At 37.4% G+C, this 18157-nt stretch overlaps 1 protein-coding gene and 1 long non-coding RNA gene across 2 annotated transcripts; both read left to right on the plus strand.

The window, feature by feature from the left end:
* Positions 1–4403: 4403 nt before the first annotated feature.
* On the plus strand, positions 4404–16060 carry LOC310734657 (sulfotransferase 2B1-like). The gene is made up of 6 exons (XM_083557010.1): positions 4404–4579; positions 12003–12214; positions 13163–13289; positions 13605–13699; positions 15467–15647; positions 15900–16060. The coding sequence occupies exons 1-6, from the start codon at positions 4441–4443 to the stop codon at positions 16007–16009; spliced, it is 864 nt and encodes a 287-aa protein (XP_083413136.1). The 5' UTR covers positions 4404–4440; the 3' UTR covers positions 16010–16060.
* Positions 16061–16300: 240 nt separating this feature from the next.
* LOC310734670 lies at positions 16301–17910 on the plus strand. The gene is made up of 2 exons (XR_014536108.1): positions 16301–16746; positions 17729–17910. It is a non-coding gene; the product is annotated as an uncharacterized lncRNA (long non-coding RNA).
* The last annotated feature ends 247 nt before the right edge of the window (positions 17911–18157 follow it).

Genomic DNA, 18157 nt, shown 5'->3' on the forward strand with positions numbered 1-18157 from the left:
CACCAAACAGAACCATTGCTATGTTTCCACACGGATGGTTAATTAGGTGATACAGGAGAAACTGGATAAACACTTTTCAAGCTTTCTATACATATATTTATTATGTATGTGAGGCAAATATTCAAGTCAAGAGGATTTTATTGCCATTTCTACTATACACAGTGATATACAGTACACAGTAAATATAAGACAATGTTCCTCCAGAACCCTGGTGCTACACTAAACAAAAACATAGAGCTACAACACACTACATAAAACTACATAACATTTAAAAAGAATTCATTAAGATTCAGGTTGTTTTATTTATGTGTCTGTGGAGAGAGATGAGGATTTTGGTGCTGATTTGAGACTTGGCGCATCAGTAAAACAAATGTTTACTGATTAAAAATACATTTTCAGTTTATTTATTTATTATATTTGAATAAAGAAAGGATGTCGTTAATAAACGTGTGTTGCGCTCAAGGTTTTGATTTCGCCTCTTTTAGATTTATTTATTAATATTTTGAATAGAAATGGTCCAACAGAAATGCGCGCTGCTTTAACCGTGCATTAATAAAACTTAATTACAAATGCGTGTTCATTTTATTTTTTACAAAAAGTTTGGCAGGTCATTCTCTCAGTGACAGCTTCAGGTTGGTTCTTAGGAGGCTGATCCCTCTTCATTGTCCTGTATGAAGAGAGACAAGAAGAGAAATATGGAATGGGTTTCTATGAGAAATATATAAATTTTTCCATGTCTGACATTTTCTGAACTCGCGATCTTGTGTCTCTTTGGTTTCACTATTTTTGTTAAACCTAAGCACATTTTTTCTTTGATTGTTTGCTTTGTGAAGACGCTGCCCTGTACAAGACAAGAATATTATGTGTGGGCCGTAGACCATTAAAATTTTTAGACTTTGTTACGGGCCAATTAAAAATGGATGGCGGGCTGCAGTTGGCCGTAGTTTGGACACCCCTGGTTTACAGCCTTGAGCAGGAAATAGGAAATGCACATCCACATTAAACTGTGTCGGCATGTAGAGCTCACATTATGTGCTTTTATTCAACAAAGCCTTTTCTCTCTAATCTGTGTTATAAATGTTATTTTTTTATGATTCTGATCGATTTGTAAAGTTCGGCAAGAAACAATTGTGCAATCCTGTTTAAACTGAAATGAGAATAAGTATACAGTCAACCCCCGATAATTCGCGGTTCGGTACTTGCGGTTTGGAAAATTCACGGGTTCTCATTTGGAACCGAACTAACAGCAAGTTGCGGATTATCTTAAAATTCGCGGGAATCCCCAGCGGGAGCAAATGTTCAGGAACGCTAGGAATAATATTTTCAACTATGTATTTGGTCAAATACTGTATACGCTATTGCGTTTATAAAGTGAAAATGTCTGGATAAATTTACTAAAGTACCATAGGGGCTGCGGGGGGGTGCGTCCAAAAATCGCAGATTTTCGGAACTCCAGGGGGTCTTAGAACGTAACCCCCACGATTTTGCTATTTGTAGACCACATATTTGCACATCATTGACTTCCATAGTCTAGTGGAAGTTATTTCACGTCTGTGTAAAAGATATGTAGGCTTATTGATAAAATTGTAATAAAAAAGCACAATACCATGTAAAAGAGACAGCCATTACCCTGCCTCATGGGCATGTGCAAGAGCCCAAGTACTGATTGTACAACATTTAGTAACACAATCAAACAAAGTTATTGACAGTTTGATTTCATCCCATTGGGGTTGATGTGTGTGTGAATGTGGCTGTATTTGTCCACTGCTTTACCCACCTTTCACCTCGATGTGGAAAGAGTACTGAAATATTCTACTCAAGTAAAAGTCCTGTTTTATTGATGAAAGTCTACCAGTAAAATTACGGGTTTAAAAATCTACTCATATGAACATAAACAGTTGCTCATTTAAGTTCACAATGTACTCAGAGAAAACGTCACTTGGTTACATATTTAAAAGGAAGGGGACGAGGGGTCTCCTGTGTAGCGCCAAAAAGGACATGGGGATCTTAATATTAAACATGCTGGTTTAGAATTTAAATACCACATTTACAATTTAAAGTGCAATAACATTAAAGGGGGGAAAAAAAATTTCTATAGGATTTATTTACCACCAAAAGTATTGCGGTTATGAATCGAAAAATACCAAGCTAAAATAAAAATAATTAAATATATCACAAAAACAAAATAGTTTTCTGTGCATTTTTTTTAATTTACTGTACTATGCTGGGTTTTTTTTATTTTTACTTTTTACCTAATATAATATAGATAGATAGATAGATAGATTGATTGATTGATTGATTGATTGATTGATTGATTTGAACCCGACTGAACATGACTGATGACATCACAGGAGAAAATGGCTGTGCACAGATGCTCCTCATCCAACCTGATGGAACTTGAGAGGTTCTGCAAAGAAGAATGGGAGAAAGTGCTCAAAAATAGGTGTGCCAAGCTTGTAGCATCATCATACTTGAGCATCACACCTGCATCAAAAAGAGGCTGAGATTGTTGCGAAAGGTCCTTCAACAAAGTATTGAGCAAAGGCTGTGACATTTTTTTTATTATTTTAGATTTTTGATTTTGAATAAATTTCAAAGATTTCAAACACACTTCTTTCACGTTGCCATTATGGGGAATTGTTTGTAGAATTTTGAGGAAAATAATGAATTTAATTTATTTTGGAATAAAACTATAACATAACAAAATGTGGAAAAGCTGTGAATATTTTCTGGATGCATTTTGTGCCTGGACAATAAGTGGTTCTATGAGTTTGAAGCGTAAGTTTGTACACCCTAATTGCTGTTTTCAATGTACCATCATTTATGTTTTAGGATGGTAATATACAGGATCATGACAGGCGTGTAAACTTGTCTTTGGATAGTAGGGTGTATTTTCGAGCAACTGCCTCACAGCAGCTTCACATTTATCAATTATAAAATGAGACATCACTGTTGTAAAAATGTAATCTTTAGTAATATACACTCTATGAACAAAAGTATTGGGACACCTGACTTTTTCCATTCATATGTGGTTCTTCCCAAAACATTTCTATAGTAAATCTTTGCATGTGCGTCTAAATTCTCTACAATAACATGACCGCCTAAAGAAATGATGAAATGTGAAACATAATTCAATAACAAACACCCCCTGGGCCAAAAAATAAACTTGTTGAGAAAATAAGCTGGAGTTAGACAAAGAGATGATGTAAATTAGTATAGAATAGCTTTCCCAAAAGATTTTTTTAAATGTTTAAGCTTTGTAGGGAATTTTATTAAAGAAAGAAGAGTCGAACTTGTTCCATTCAGTGTTTTTTTTTACCGTTTTAATAACAAAGAATATCCATTTCCTTTAAATTCTTATTGTGATTTAACTGTTTCTGTACAAGAAGACTACATACACACATTTTCATCTTTCGTTTTTTCCAGCACAGAACTGCAGAAATACGCGTAAATGCAAATGCGTTCATATATAAATGGTGGCACTGGAGCTCCAAGCTGCATTTGTTTTTAATACTTTTACTTGTTTTGAATCGAATCCAGAGGTTTCCTATGTTTTCCTATGAAGGGGCAAGAATCTAACTTGACTGAGTTTATGTACATCTCATGAGACACGTGAAGCTCAACTTTATTTTTCAAAAGTATTTCCAAATGCTGTTTCCCCCTGTTTTTTCTCGTAATATTAAAGGTCACTAGGGGCGCTGTTGCGCTGAAGGTTTTAATTTCGCTTCTTTAAGATTTATTTATTTGTTTTTAATAAAAATGGTCAAACAAAAATGCGTGCTGCATTTTTCGCACGTTAATAAAAATGAGTGCCGTTAAAATTAATTTGCATTTTGACAGACTTATTTAATATATTAATACAAAACGAATTAAAAATGTTGTTACCTAATAAATGTATTCAGTCTGAACATCCACCATATAGAACACAAGCAGAGAAAAGATGATGATGATCAGGAATGTTTACATCACTGGCTCCCTCTGTCTCATCCACGTTAACCCTAGACTTCTTGTTGCCTTCTGTCTGCTCACTGTTATCTTCATAAACTAGTCTACATCTGTGGTGTGTGAGATCCAGGAAATGATCAACCAGTGAATTGACAAAAGATGTGCAATGACAGGAAAAGGGTTGATGGGCTGAAAACATCTCAATGAGAAGAAAAAACATTGACATTTCACCAAATAGATTAAAACTAAAGTAACAAACCTGATTTGAACATTGAAGTTCGGATATTTGTGTAAAAATGTAATGAGTAAAAGTCAAATGTTGTCTGAACAATAAATAGTGAAGTAAAATACTGATACCAGAAAAATCTACTTAATTACAGTAACAAAGTATTTGTACTTCATTACCTCCCACTTCTGACAAAGATCATAGTTCACGTGGAAGCTCAGACAAAAGAAAGGAGCTCAGCACACAGTCTCTCTTTTGCCTTTGCTAAAATGACTGAAGCAGATTTATATTGTGAGTATAAAGGGGTTTATTTGCCCAAACAGCTGCATCCTCCTGAGAGTCTGAAATATTATGAGGATTTCCCTTTCCGGCAGGACGACGTGATGATCGTCACTTTTCCGAAATCTGGTAAGGGTTTTTATCCACGTTGTCATTTTCTTTTTTTTAGAATTTTTATCAGGAAAAAAATGTTTGGACACGTCTGCTGTAAACCCAAAAAGTCCACAGCAGAGGACTTTTTTCCTTAAGGCCACATAAAGAAACGTATACGAAGGACTGGGCCTTACTTTAATTAACTAATATTGGTGCAATCAATCAAAAGCAGGTAAACTACGTTTCATAATTGAACATGTTTAAAAAAAAAAAAGCCTTCATCACAGCTCTCCGTTAGTAGATTTCAGAGGCAGGAGGTAAAGAAGTACAAATACTTCGTTACTGTACTTAAGTAGATTTTTATGGTTTCAGTTTTTTACTTTACTATTTATTTTTTCGGACAACTTTTTACTTTCAATAATTAAATTTTTACACAAATATCTGTACTTTCTACTTCTCAAAACATTTTCAAAACAGACTCGTTACTTTAGTTTTAATCTATTAATTTGGTAAAATGTCAATATTTTTTCTTTTTTTTACGCACTGATTTCAGCCCATCAACCGATTTATTGTCATTGCACGGCTTTTTCCAATTTTCTGGTGGATCATTTCCTGGATCTCACACACCACAAATGTACACTAGATTACAAAGCTTACAACAAGCAGACAGAAGGCAACAAGAAGTCTGGGGGTAACGTGGATGAGACAGAGGGAGTCAGTGATGTAAACATGACTGAGAACAGAAACATTCCTGATCATCATCATCTTTTCTCTGCTTGTGTTCTATATGTGGATGTTCAGACTGGATACATTTATTAGGGAACAAAATTTTGTATTTAATTTTGTATATATATATATATATATATATATATATATATATATATATATATATATATATATATATATATATATATATATATATATATACAGTGGGTACGGAAAGTATTCAGACCCCCTTAAATTTTTCACTCTTTTTTATTTTGCAGCCATTTGCTAAAATCATTTAAGTTCATTTCTTTTTCTCATTAATGTACACATAGCACCCTATATTGACAGAAAAACACAGAATTGTTGACACTGTTGCAGATTTATTAAAAAAGAAAAACTAAAATATCACATGGTCCTAATTATTCAGACCCTTTGCTCAGTATTTAGTAGAAGCCCCCTTTTGATCTAATACAGCCATGAGTCTTTTTGGGAAAGATGCAACAAGTTTTTCACACCTGGATTCAGGGATCCTCTGCCATTCCTCCTTGCAGATCCTCTCCAGTTCTGTCAGGTTGGACGGTAAACATTGGTGGACAGCTATTTTTAGGTCTCTCCAGAGATGCTCAATTGGGTTTAAGTCAGGGCTCTGGCTGGGCCATTCAAGAACAGTCACGGAGTTGTTGTGAAGCCACTCCATCGTTATTTTAGCTGTGTGCTTAGGGTCATTGTCTTGTTGGAAGGTAAACCTTCGGCCCAGTCTGAGGTCCAGAGCACTCTGGAGAAGGTTTTCGTCCAGGATATCCCTGTGCTTGGCCGCATTCATCTTTCCCTTGATTGCAACCAGTCGTCCTGTCCCTGCAGCTGAAAAACACCCCCACAGCATGATGCTGCCACCACCATGCTTCATTGTTGAGACTGTACTGGACAGGTGATGAGCAGTGCCTGGTTTTCTCCACACATACCGCTTAGAATTAAGGCCAAAAAGTTCTATCTTGGTCTCATCAGACCAGAGAATCTTATTTCTCACCATCTTGGAGAACTCCATGCGGGTTTTCATGTGTCCTGCACTGAGGAAAGGCTTCCGTCGGGCCACTCTGCTATAAAGCCCCACTGGTGAAGGGCTGCAGTGATGGTTAACTTTCTACAACTTTCTCCCATCTCCCGACTGCATCTCTGGAGCTCAGCCACAGTGATCTTTGGGTTCTTCTTTACCTCTCTTACCAAGGCTGTTCTCCCCCAATAGCTCAGTTTGGCCGGACGGCCAGCTCTAGGAAGGGTTCTGGTCGTCCCAAACGTCTTCCATTTGAGGATTATGGAGGCCACTGTGCTCTTAGGAACCTTAAGTGCAGCAGAAATTTTTTTGTAACCTTGGCCAGATCTGTGCCTTGCCACAATTCTGTCTCTGAGCTCTTCAGGCAGTTCCTTTGACCTTAATGATTCTCATTTGCTCTGACATGCATTGTAATCTGTAAGGTCTTATATAGACAGGTGTGTGGCTTTCCTAATCAAGTCCAATCAGTATAATCAAAAATTTCTGGACTCAAATGAAGGTGTAGAACCATCTTAAGGATGATCAGAAGAAATGGAGAGCACCTGAGTTAAATATATGAGTGTCACAGCAAAGGGTCTGAATACTTAGGACCATGTGATATTTCAGTTTTTCTTTTTTAATAAATCTGCAAAAAGGTCAACAATTCTGTGTTTTTCTGTCAGTATGGGGAGCTATGTGTACATTCATGAGGAAAAGAAATGAACTTAAATGATTTTAGCAAATGGCTGCAATATAACAAAAAGTGAAAAATTGAAGGGGGTCTGAATACTTTCCGTACCCACTGTATATATATATATATATATATATATATATATATATATATATATATATATATATATATATATATATATATATATATACAGTGAGGAAAATAAGTATTTGAACACCCTGCTATTTTGCAAGTTCTCCCACTTAGAAATCATGGAGGGGTCTAAAATTGTCATCGTAGGTGCATGTCCACTGTGAGAGACATAATCTAAAAAAAAAATCCAGAAATCACAATATATGATTTTTAAACTATTTATTTGTATGATACAGCTGCAAATAAGTATTTGAACACCTGTCTATCAGCTAGAATTCTGACCCTCAAAGACCTGTTAGTCTGCCTTTAAAATGTCCACCTCCACTACATTTATTATCCTAAATTAGATGCACCTGTTTGAGGTCGTTAGCTGCATAAAGACACCTGTCCACCCCATACAATCAGTAAGAATCCAACTACTAACATGGCCAAGACCAAAGAGCTGTCCAAAGACACTAGAGACAAAATTGTACACCGCCACAAGGCTGGAAAGGGCTACGGGGAAATTGCCAAGCAGCTTGGTGAAAAAAGGTCCACTGTTGGAGCAATCATTAGAAAATGGAAGAAGCTAAACATGACTGTCAATCTCCCTCGGACTGGGGCTCCATGCAAGATCTCACCTCGTGGGGTCTCAATGATCCTAAGGAAGGTGAGAAATCAGCCCAGAACTACACGGGAGGAGCTGGTCAACGGCCTAAAAAAGAGCTGTGACCACCCTTTCCGGGGTTACTGTTGGTAATACACTAAGACGTCATGGTTTGAAATCATGCATGGCACGGAAAGTTCCCCTGCTTAAACCAGCACATGTCCAGGCATGTCTTAAGTTTGCCAATGACCATTTGGATGATCCAAAGGAGTCATGGGAGAAAGTCATGTGGTCAGATGAGACCAAAATAAAACTTTTGGGTCATAATTCCACTAAACATGTTTGAAGGAAGAAGAATGATGAGTACCATCCCAAGAACACCATCCCTACAGTGAAGCATGAGGGTGGTAGCATTATGCTTTGGGGGTGTTTTTCTGCACATGGGACAGGGCGACTGCACTGTATTAAGGAGAGGATGACAGGGGCCATGTATTGCGAGATTTTGGGGAAGAACCTCCTTTCCTCAGTTAGAGCATTGAAGATGGGTCAAGGCTGGGTCTTCCAACATGACAATGACCCGAAGCACACAGCCAGGATAACCAAGGAGTGGCTCTGTAAGAAGCATATCAAGGTTCTGGCGTGGCCTAGCCAGTCTCCAGACCTAAACCCAATAGAGAATCTTTGGAGGGAGCTCAAACTCCGTGTTTCTCAGCGACAGGCCAGAAACCTGACTGATCTAGAGAAGATCTGTGTGGAGGAGTGGGCCAAAATCCCTCCTGCAGTGTGTGCAAACCTGGTGAAAAACTACAGGAAATATTTGACCTCTGTAATTGCAAACAAAGGCTACTGTACCAAATATTAACATTGACTTTCTCAGGTGTTCAAATACTTATTTGCAGCTGTATCATACAAATAAATAGTTAAAAAATCATACATTGTGATTTCTGGATTTTTTTTTTTTAGATTATGTCTCTCACAGTGGACATGAACCTACGATGACAATTTCAGACCCCTCCATGATTTCTAAGTGGGAGAACTTGCAAAATAGCAGGGTGTTCAAATACTTATTTTCCTCACTGTATATATATATTATATATATATATATATATATATATATATATATATATATATATATATATATATATATATATATATATATATATATATATATATATATAATATATATATATTTTAAGGCTGTCAAAATTCAAATGCAAATTCATTTTAACGGCACTAAATTGTATTAACGCGCTATCATGTTGCTTAAAGTATTAAAATCTCAAGTTTAAATATATGGTACATTTAGAACAGATTAAAATGTGCGATTAAGGTGCGATTAAATATTTTAATCGATTAACAGGCCTAATATTAATATGACGTGACGTCCAGTTACCAGTATGACACTAAAACAGGTTTTTTACTTGAGAACATGTCAGAGCCCAAACTTCTTTTCTTTACCCTGAGTAAAAAAGTATAGTCAGTGCTTTAACTTCACAAGTATTTCAAAACATGAGTATCTGTACTTCTAAGTGTATTCGCAGATTTTCGGAACTCCCGGGGGTCTTAGAACGTAACCCCCGCGAGTTCCGGTGGAACACTGTATTTTGCTATTTGTAGAAAACATATTTGCACATCATTGACTTCCATAGTCTAGTGGAAGTTATTTCACGTCTGTGTAAAAGATATGTAGGCTTATTGATAAAATTGTAATAATAAAAAAGCACAATACCATGTAAAAGAGACAGCCATTACCCTGCCTCATGGGCATGTGCAAGAGCCCAAGTACTGATTGTACAACATTTAGTAACACAATCAAACAAAGATATTGACAGTTTGATTTCATCACTTTGGGGTTGATATGTGTGTAAACTTCGCTGTATTTGTCCACTGCTTTACCCACCTTTCACCTCGATGTGGAAAGAGTACTGAAATATTCTACTCAAGTAAAAGTCCTGTTCTATTGATGAAAGTCTACCAGTAAAATTACGGGTTTAAAAATCTACTCGTATGAACATAAACAGTTGCTCATTTAAGTTCACAATGTACTCAGAGAAAACGTCACTTGGTTACATATTTAAAAGGAAGGGGACGAGGGGTCTCCTGTGTAGCGCCAAAAAGGACATGGGGATCTTAATATTAAACATGCTGGTTTAGAATTTAAATACCACATTTACAATTTAAAGTGCAATAACATTATAGGGAAAAAAGCTTAACATTTTTTAAAATATATTGCAAAAACAAAAGTGATCTGAATCTGAATTAATTTTTTTTTACATTTATTGTACTTATCCTGTTTTTTTTACTTTAAGCTTTGTACAGTGGTACCTCGACATAGGAGTGCCCTAACATACTTTTTTTTTAAGGTATAAGCGGTCACTTGGTCGAATTTTTTGCTTTGATACGCAAGCAAAAATTTGAGATAAGAGCTCGAGACGCCGCTGCTAGATGGCGAATCGAAGCCAGAAAGCGTTGATTGTGATGAAAATTAAGATAAGCAAAGAAGAAAAAGTAAAAATTTTAAAGTTTAGGGATATGTAGTGTGCAGGAGTGATTAGTAAAAAAACGAGTTTTCCCTCCGCCACCGCTTATCGCCTCTACCATCCCCCCTCCGCACACTCACACACACACACACACACCCCACCGCCGTTTATTAGTTAGCTCAAGTCGTCTCATCTCCAAGAAAAATACACTGAATAAAACCCTATTATATCTTTACATTCTCTTTTATTATGTTTTTATACAATATTTGTCATTTATAAAAAATAAAAAATTCTCATTCAAAAACACATAACAATAACAACTGGGTGGCATTTTGGGGGCTGGAACGGATTAATGGCATTTCAATTAATTTCAATGGGGAAATCTGCTTTGAAATACGAGCAATTTGACATACGAGCAAGGTTACGGAACGAATTAAACTCGTATGTCGAGGTACCACTGTACTTACAAAGTCTGCAGAGTTTTATGAACATCTGACTGAACCTGTAGCCCAATAATAAAATAGGGGAGTTGACGGTACTTTAATGCGACTCGTGGCAGCTGTAGTGAATTTGTACAGGTGTGAAGATGGATAACCAGAATCAACTAGCAAATGCTGAACAATTACAAGTAATTGAATTGAAAAAGGTAAGTGAAATCTTCAAAACAAATTGCAACTAAGCCAAAATCCACAAATCTGATTTATATATTGTCACCCACTAATATATTTATGTTCAGTAACCGTTGATTGTCTGACAGTGAATATCCACGAGTTAGTACATGACAGACAGACAGACAGACAGACAGACAGACAGACAGACAGACAGACAGACAGACAGATAGATAGATAGATAGATAGATAGATAGATAGATAGATAGATAGATAGATAGATAGATAGATAGATAGACCAATCTATTAACAAATCTATAATTTACATCTAATAACCAAATTTCAGTGACATAGTGTCCCATACATCTTTTTAATATTGTCTAAACAGTTACATACAACTGCACACAAATTGGCTTAGCTTCAACACTATTCTTTACAGGAATGTTGTATTTTCAGACAAAATAAAAGTAAATTGTACTCTTAAAGTAAATTTTTATCTTGTACAAAAAGATTATACACCGTTCGATTTGTATTATTGCTATTAATGACACCTGTATGAGTTAGCCACTGCTGCATTAAGTGCACGATTGATTTGCTAGATTCTTTGATTTTATAAAGTTTAACTTCGCAATTTGGTAACACATTCACATAATGTGGAGACAAGAAGAGAACGGAGAGAATAAATGGCAAAAAAATTTAATATGTGCAGACTCGATCACTTTCACACTTATTAACTTTCTTTCGGCTTCTCCCAGCAGGGGTCGCCACAGCGGATCATCCGCATGTTTGATTTGGCACATGTTTTTACGCTGGATGCCCTTCCTAACGCAACCCTCCTTAGTGCCGGCTTGGGCAACACTAAAGGCTGGGGTTGGTTCCCTGACCAGGGATAGAACCCGGGCCGCAGCGGTGAGAGCGTCGCATCCTAACCACTAGAACACCATTAGTTTTGGCAATACTTTTGGCAGAAAATGAACTCCATAAACATGTTTACAAAGTTTACAAGTTCACAATGTTGCATTTGTGTAAGTGCCATAACTTGCATTGACGTTCGAATGCAGGAAAGAAATAAATTAGAATTATAAACTTTAAAGTTCCCAAAAGAACCCAGGGTTTTTCCTGCCCAGAGAGATTTCCATAACCACTGCAGGTGTTAGTACAACAGTATTAGTCTTGTTTTTGTGAGCTCCAATTGTTCTCAAGAGGGTTGTTAATTCTCTGTAGGCACGACATGGATGCAGGAAATCGTTCCATTGATCCACAGTGAGGGAGATCTCACTCCGGTGCACACCATACCAAACTGGACGCGGGTTCCCTGGCTGGAGGAGCAACAGGCCATACAGCTCAATCTGGAGCAAAGGCCCTCTCCACGGATCTTTACAACCCATTTCCATCACAGCATGATGAACGAATCTTATTTCAAAGTCAAGCCAAAAGTATAACCATACACTCTTCCATTAGGTTCTGACTAAATAGATAAGTTATGGTGTAGGTACAGTGCCTGTTTAAATGCAAGTATGTCTAAAAGCATTTGTACACATATCTGGATTATGTGTACATTGGATTTGATTTTTTTTTTACATATAAGAGTGGAGGAAGGTGCACACAGGTGGACTATGTTCTATGTAGGAGATGCAACCTGAGGAAGATGTGTTGGCAGGAGACAGTGTAGCTAAACAGCATCAGATAATGATCTTTATGATGGCTATGGAGGTGAAAAAGAAGAGGAAGAGAGTGAGGACTGAGAGAAAAATAAGGTGGTGGAAACTGAAGGAGGAAGACTGTAGTGTGAGATTCAGGGAAGAGGTCAGACAGGGGCTCGGGGGTGGTGAGGAGGTGCTGGATGATTGGGCAACTAGGAACTTAAAGAGACCTGGGAAGGATGTGCTTCAATTTAGAGCAATGAAGAATGGAAATGTGTTGACTAGTGAGGAGAGTGTGTTGAGAAGATGTAGGGAGTATTTTGAGCAGCTGATGAATGAGGAAAATGAGAGAGAGAAGGACAATGTGTAGATGGTGAAGTAGGAAGTGGATAGGATTAATAACCAGGAAGTGAGAGCAGCTATTAAGAGGATGAGAGTAGAAAGTCGGTTGGACCAGATGACATACCGATAGAATCTTGGAGATGTTTAAGAGAGATGGGAGTGAAGTTTTTAACCAGATTGTTTAACAAAATTTTGACTACCATGCAGATATGGGAAAGAGTAGTGGAAGCAAGGCTGAGAGCACAGGTGACCATCTGTAAGCAACAGTATGGTTTCAAAGTGAGGAAGAGCACTACGGATGCAATATGTGCTTTGAGAATGTATTAGGATTAAATTAGCATTCCATAAGCATTCCAGCACATGGGTGAATGTACTGCTTGTCCCCACGTATTTCTCCAGGTCATTTATGTACTACGAAACCCTAAGGATGTGTTTACATCCTCCTTCCACTACTACGAGATGGCTGCCTATCTGGTGAATCCGGGCACTGCTGATGAGTTTCTGGAAAAGTTTCTGAACGGCAAAAGTAAAACTATTATATAGATTTTTTTACTGCAAATTACTAACCTGGCTGTTTGCCATGAAAGTGATAAAAAGGTGAAGTTCAGTTGAAATATAGTATATAATCTATAGCAAAACAGGATTTTTACAGCTTATGTTTTATTTATATGCAATAAACGAGAAGCTGATAAATTAGCATGTAATAACCCCTGGGATTGTTTTCCTATAATTTCACTATTGTTAATTAATCATTCAGGTGATGTTACTAAGGAATATGCTTATAAGATTAATCTTTCTTTTTTTTGGTCACTGGACTTTTTTTTTTTTTTTTTTTTTACAGTTATGTTTGGTTCCTGGTTTGAACATGTGAAAGGCTGGCACACTGCAAAAGACCAAGATCACATTTTCTACATTTCATATGAGGAGATGATACAAGTAAACATCTCCTGCTACACATTATGTCTTCGAACTGTATTTTAGTCTCCATTATAACCTCTAACTTTCATTTATAATAAAGCTCTATGTGTGCATGTACAGTGGGTACGGAAAGTATTCAGACCCCCTTAAATTTTTCACTCTTTTTTATTTTGCAGCCATTTGCTAAAATCATTTAAGTTCATTTCTTTTCCTCATGAATGTACACATAGCACCCAATACTGACAGAAAAACACAGAATTGTTGACATTGTTGCAGATTTATTAAAAAAGAAAAACTAAAATATCACATGGTCCTAAGTATTCAGACCCTTTGCTCAGTATTTAGTAGAAGCACCCTTTTGATCTAATACAGCCAGGAGTCTTTTTGGGAAGGCTGCAACAAGTTTTTCACACCTGGATTCAGGGATCCTCTGCCATTCCTCCTTGCAGATCCTCTTCAGTTCTGTCAAGTTGGACGGTAAACATTGGTGGACAGCTATTTTTAGGTCTCTCCAGAGATGCTCAATTGGGTTTAAGTCATTGCTCTGGCTGGGCCATTCAAGAACAGTCACGGAGTTGTTGTGAAGCCACTCCATCGTTATTTTAGCTGTGTGCTTAGGGTCATTGTCTTGTTGGAAGGTAAACCTTCAGCCCAGTCTGAGGTCCAAAGCACTCTGGAGAAGGTTTTCGTCCAGGATATCCCTGTGCTTGGCCGCATTCATCTTTCCCTTGATTGCAACCAGTCGTCCTGTCCCTGCAGCTGAAAAACACCCCCACAGCATAATGCTGCCACCACCATGCTTCATTGTTGAGACTGTACTGGACAGGTGATGAGCAGTGCCTGGTTTTCTCCACACATACCGCTTAGAATTAAGGCCTAAAAGTTCTATCTTGGTCTCATCAGACCAGAGAATCTTATTTCTCACCATCTTGGAGAACTCCATGCGGGTTTTCATGTGTCCTGCACTGAGGAGAGGCTTCCGTCGGGCCACTCTGCTATAAAGCCCCACTGGTGAAGGGCTGCAGTGATGGTTGACTTTCTACAACTTTCTCCCATCTCCCGACTGCATCTCTGGAGCTCAGCCACAGTGATCTTTGGGTTCTTCTTTACCTCTCTCACCAAGGCTCTTCTCCCCCGATAGCTCAGTTTGGCCGGTCGGCCAGCTCTAGGAATGGTTCTGGTCGTCCCAAACGTCTTCCATTTGAGGATTATGGAGGCCACTGTGCTCTTAGGAACCTTAAGTGCAGCAAAAAAATTTTTGGAACCTTGGCCAGATCTGTGCCTTGCCACAATTCTGTCTCTGAGCTCTTCAGGCAGTTCCTTTGACCTTAATGATTCTCATTTGCTCTGACATGCATTGTGATCTGTAAGGTCTTATATAAACAGGTGTGTGGCTTTCCTAATCAAGTCCAATCAGTATAATAAAAAATTTCTGGACTCAAATGAAGGTGTAGAACCATCTCAAGGATGATCAGAAGAAATGGAGAGCACCTGAGTTAAATATATGAGTGTCACAGCAAAGGGTCTGAATACTTAGGACCATGTGATATTTCAGTTTTTCTTTTTTAATAAATCTGCAAAAAGGTCAACAATTCTGTGTTTTTCTGTCAGTATGGGGTGCTGTGTGTACATTCATGAGGAAAAGAAATGAACTTAAATGATTTTAGCAAATGGCTGCAATATAACAAAAAGTGAAAAATTTAACAGGGTCTGAATACTTTCCGTACCCACTGTATATTGTTATACCCAGACCTAATCGTAGTTTTAATCAAATATACCCTGTAGGACTTGAAAGGCTCGGTCACAAAAATCGCCCAGTTCCTGGAAAAGCCTTTGAGCCCAGAAGTGATTGAGAAAATCGCTGAGAACTGTCTGTTCAAGAACATGAAGCAAAACAAGATGTCCAACTACTCTCTGGTTCCAGAGGAGTTCATGGATCAAAAGAAATCTGAATTTCTCAGGAAAGGTAAAGCAAACCTTTAGCAGACACACTTGCTATTTTGTCATTTATACAGTTTGAGCAGTTGAGGGTTAGTGACCTTGCACAAGGGCCCCATCAGTGCCACTGGGATTTAAACTCATGACCTTCTGATCACACATCCAACACTTTAACCACCGAGCTAAACCACTTCCCACTTCAAACACATTTTACATGTCGCTTCTAAGAAACAAAGTCTTGGGAGAGTCTTGGAGCTTGTGTCTTTGTGTCTTCTTTCAGGAATAGCTGGTGACTGGAAGAACCTTCTCACTGAAGCCCAAGTGGAGAAATTTAATACTTTTTACAAAGAGAGCATGAAAGATGTCAAATACAATTTTGTTTGGGATTAAATGCACTCAATTTTTAATGCTAGCATACTTTATAAGTAGCCTAATATATATATATATATATATATATATATATATATATATATATATATATATATATATATATATATATATATATATATATATATATATATTTAATTATTTATTTTTTTTTTTTCAAATTTTTTCAGGTTGCTAGACAATTTGACAATTGCTAGTTGACAATTTGCCCCAGAGGAATGTAGATTATTAATTCTGAAGACAAAGATCTGGAAACATTTTAACTTAAAGCATATCGGCAGTTAACAGCAACAAAATTAATAAACATAGTGATATTAATATCATATAGAAAGTTTGGTTTTTAAAACAATACATTTGAGATATTACATTATAATTACAGGATAAGTCTTATTTCTGACATGCAACACCATGGCAACGAAAAGTCATAATTGAAATTCATGTATTTGATGTAGTACAGTGCATCTTAGAAATATGGGTGCAGTTTGATATGAACAGCGGTGGGAAAATATACAGGAATAAATTATGCTTAAGAACATAGTTAAATATGTACATTTTAAAAGAACAAGATAATGTTGCTAGAAATATTGAAATCAGTATATATTTTTTATAAATGTAACTCTGCTGAACTAATAACAAAATGGCATTAGGGACAAGGTGACTGTTCCATTGAACATTTTTCGTTAGATGTTTATTCTTTTGGCATTTGTTCATGGCTATATTTTAGGAAGAAGGTAGTTATAGTTGTCAGGGTGCGAGCGAAACAGGAGGCGGAAGCCGGAGTACAGCTCGCTCAGGTTTTAATAGCAAGAGAGAGAGAGATACACACAAGTCAAGTCAAGTCAATTTGTATAGCACTTTTCACAACAGACATTGTCTTAAAGCAGCTTTACAGAAATCAACAGTGAAGGTGAATGGTGTGCATTTATCCCTGATGAGCAGCCGTGGCGACTGCGGCAAGAAAAAACTCCCTTAGATGTTATGAGGAAGAAACCTTGAGAGGAACCAGACTCAAAAGGGGAACCCTTCCTCATTTGGGTGACATCAAGAGTTTGATCATAAATCTTTCAACAATACAGAACACTGGAGAGTGAGAACTAACATGAGTACTGGAGTATAAGATTATAAGTAAATGTTCTTTCTACAGTCTTTGGTATAAAAGTAGGAGCTACTGAGGTCAACATTTGTGATCATCACAGATCCAGCATCAGCTTCTCTATGCCAGAGCCGCACACACGCACACACACACACACACACACACACACACACACACACACACACACACACACACACACACACACACACACACACACACACACACGGCAGTCCTTCGGTTGAGTAAGTCCGAGGTGTGTTTGAGGAGAAGCGTAGCTGATCCGAGATGCGCAGGAGAAGCGCAGCCGGTACGGGATTGTGAAGTCCGAACGGGACGGACGCATAGAGTCCCGTGTGAAACCCGGAACAGGAAAGCATGCAGCAAGTAAAGTCCAACACATACACATAGAATAACGAACGTGGAGTGGGTTTGAATACGGGGTTTATGTAGGAGCGGGGTGGAGTGATGATGAGCCCCAGGTGAGCGTGATTAGGCCTGGAGCTCCAGAGAGAGTGGAGGCATGATTGATGATGAGCCCCAGGTGTGCGTGGTTAAACCTGGAGCTCTAGGGAGAGCGGAGGCATAGAGAGCCACCAAAGGGGGCGTCGCAGGTGGATCCCTGACAATAGTGGTGTTTTGTTCATTAATCGATTGATTTTTTGTTTCATGTTAGCGATTATTCTTCTGCATACTCGTTAATTGCGTAATCGTCGACTTTCTGTGTTGATTCAACTACAAAATATTAATACACAACAAATGTTTAACCTGTTTTTCCAATGAATCAAGAAGCAAATGAAAAAACAAAACAAAACATTATATTACATATTCTTTTTTTATTAATGATAAAATTGTAACATATTATAAGGAGCCAGTGGTGACATTTGTATTAATATTCAACCATTTTATTAAGTCTATTAGTTTAAAGGGAAACACGGTATCTTTAAGAAATAAACTTTAATATATTGGTTTGCATTGATTATTTTATTTGAACATTTTTCAAGCTTTAGACACACTTCATGAGCATAAATTATTTCTTTAAATCTTTATAGTTGGAGGCA

This window comes from Silurus aristotelis, assembly GCF_946808225.1.
Source record: "Silurus aristotelis genome assembly, chromosome: 12".
Taxonomy (NCBI): Eukaryota; Metazoa; Chordata; class Actinopteri; order Siluriformes; family Siluridae; genus Silurus; species Silurus aristotelis.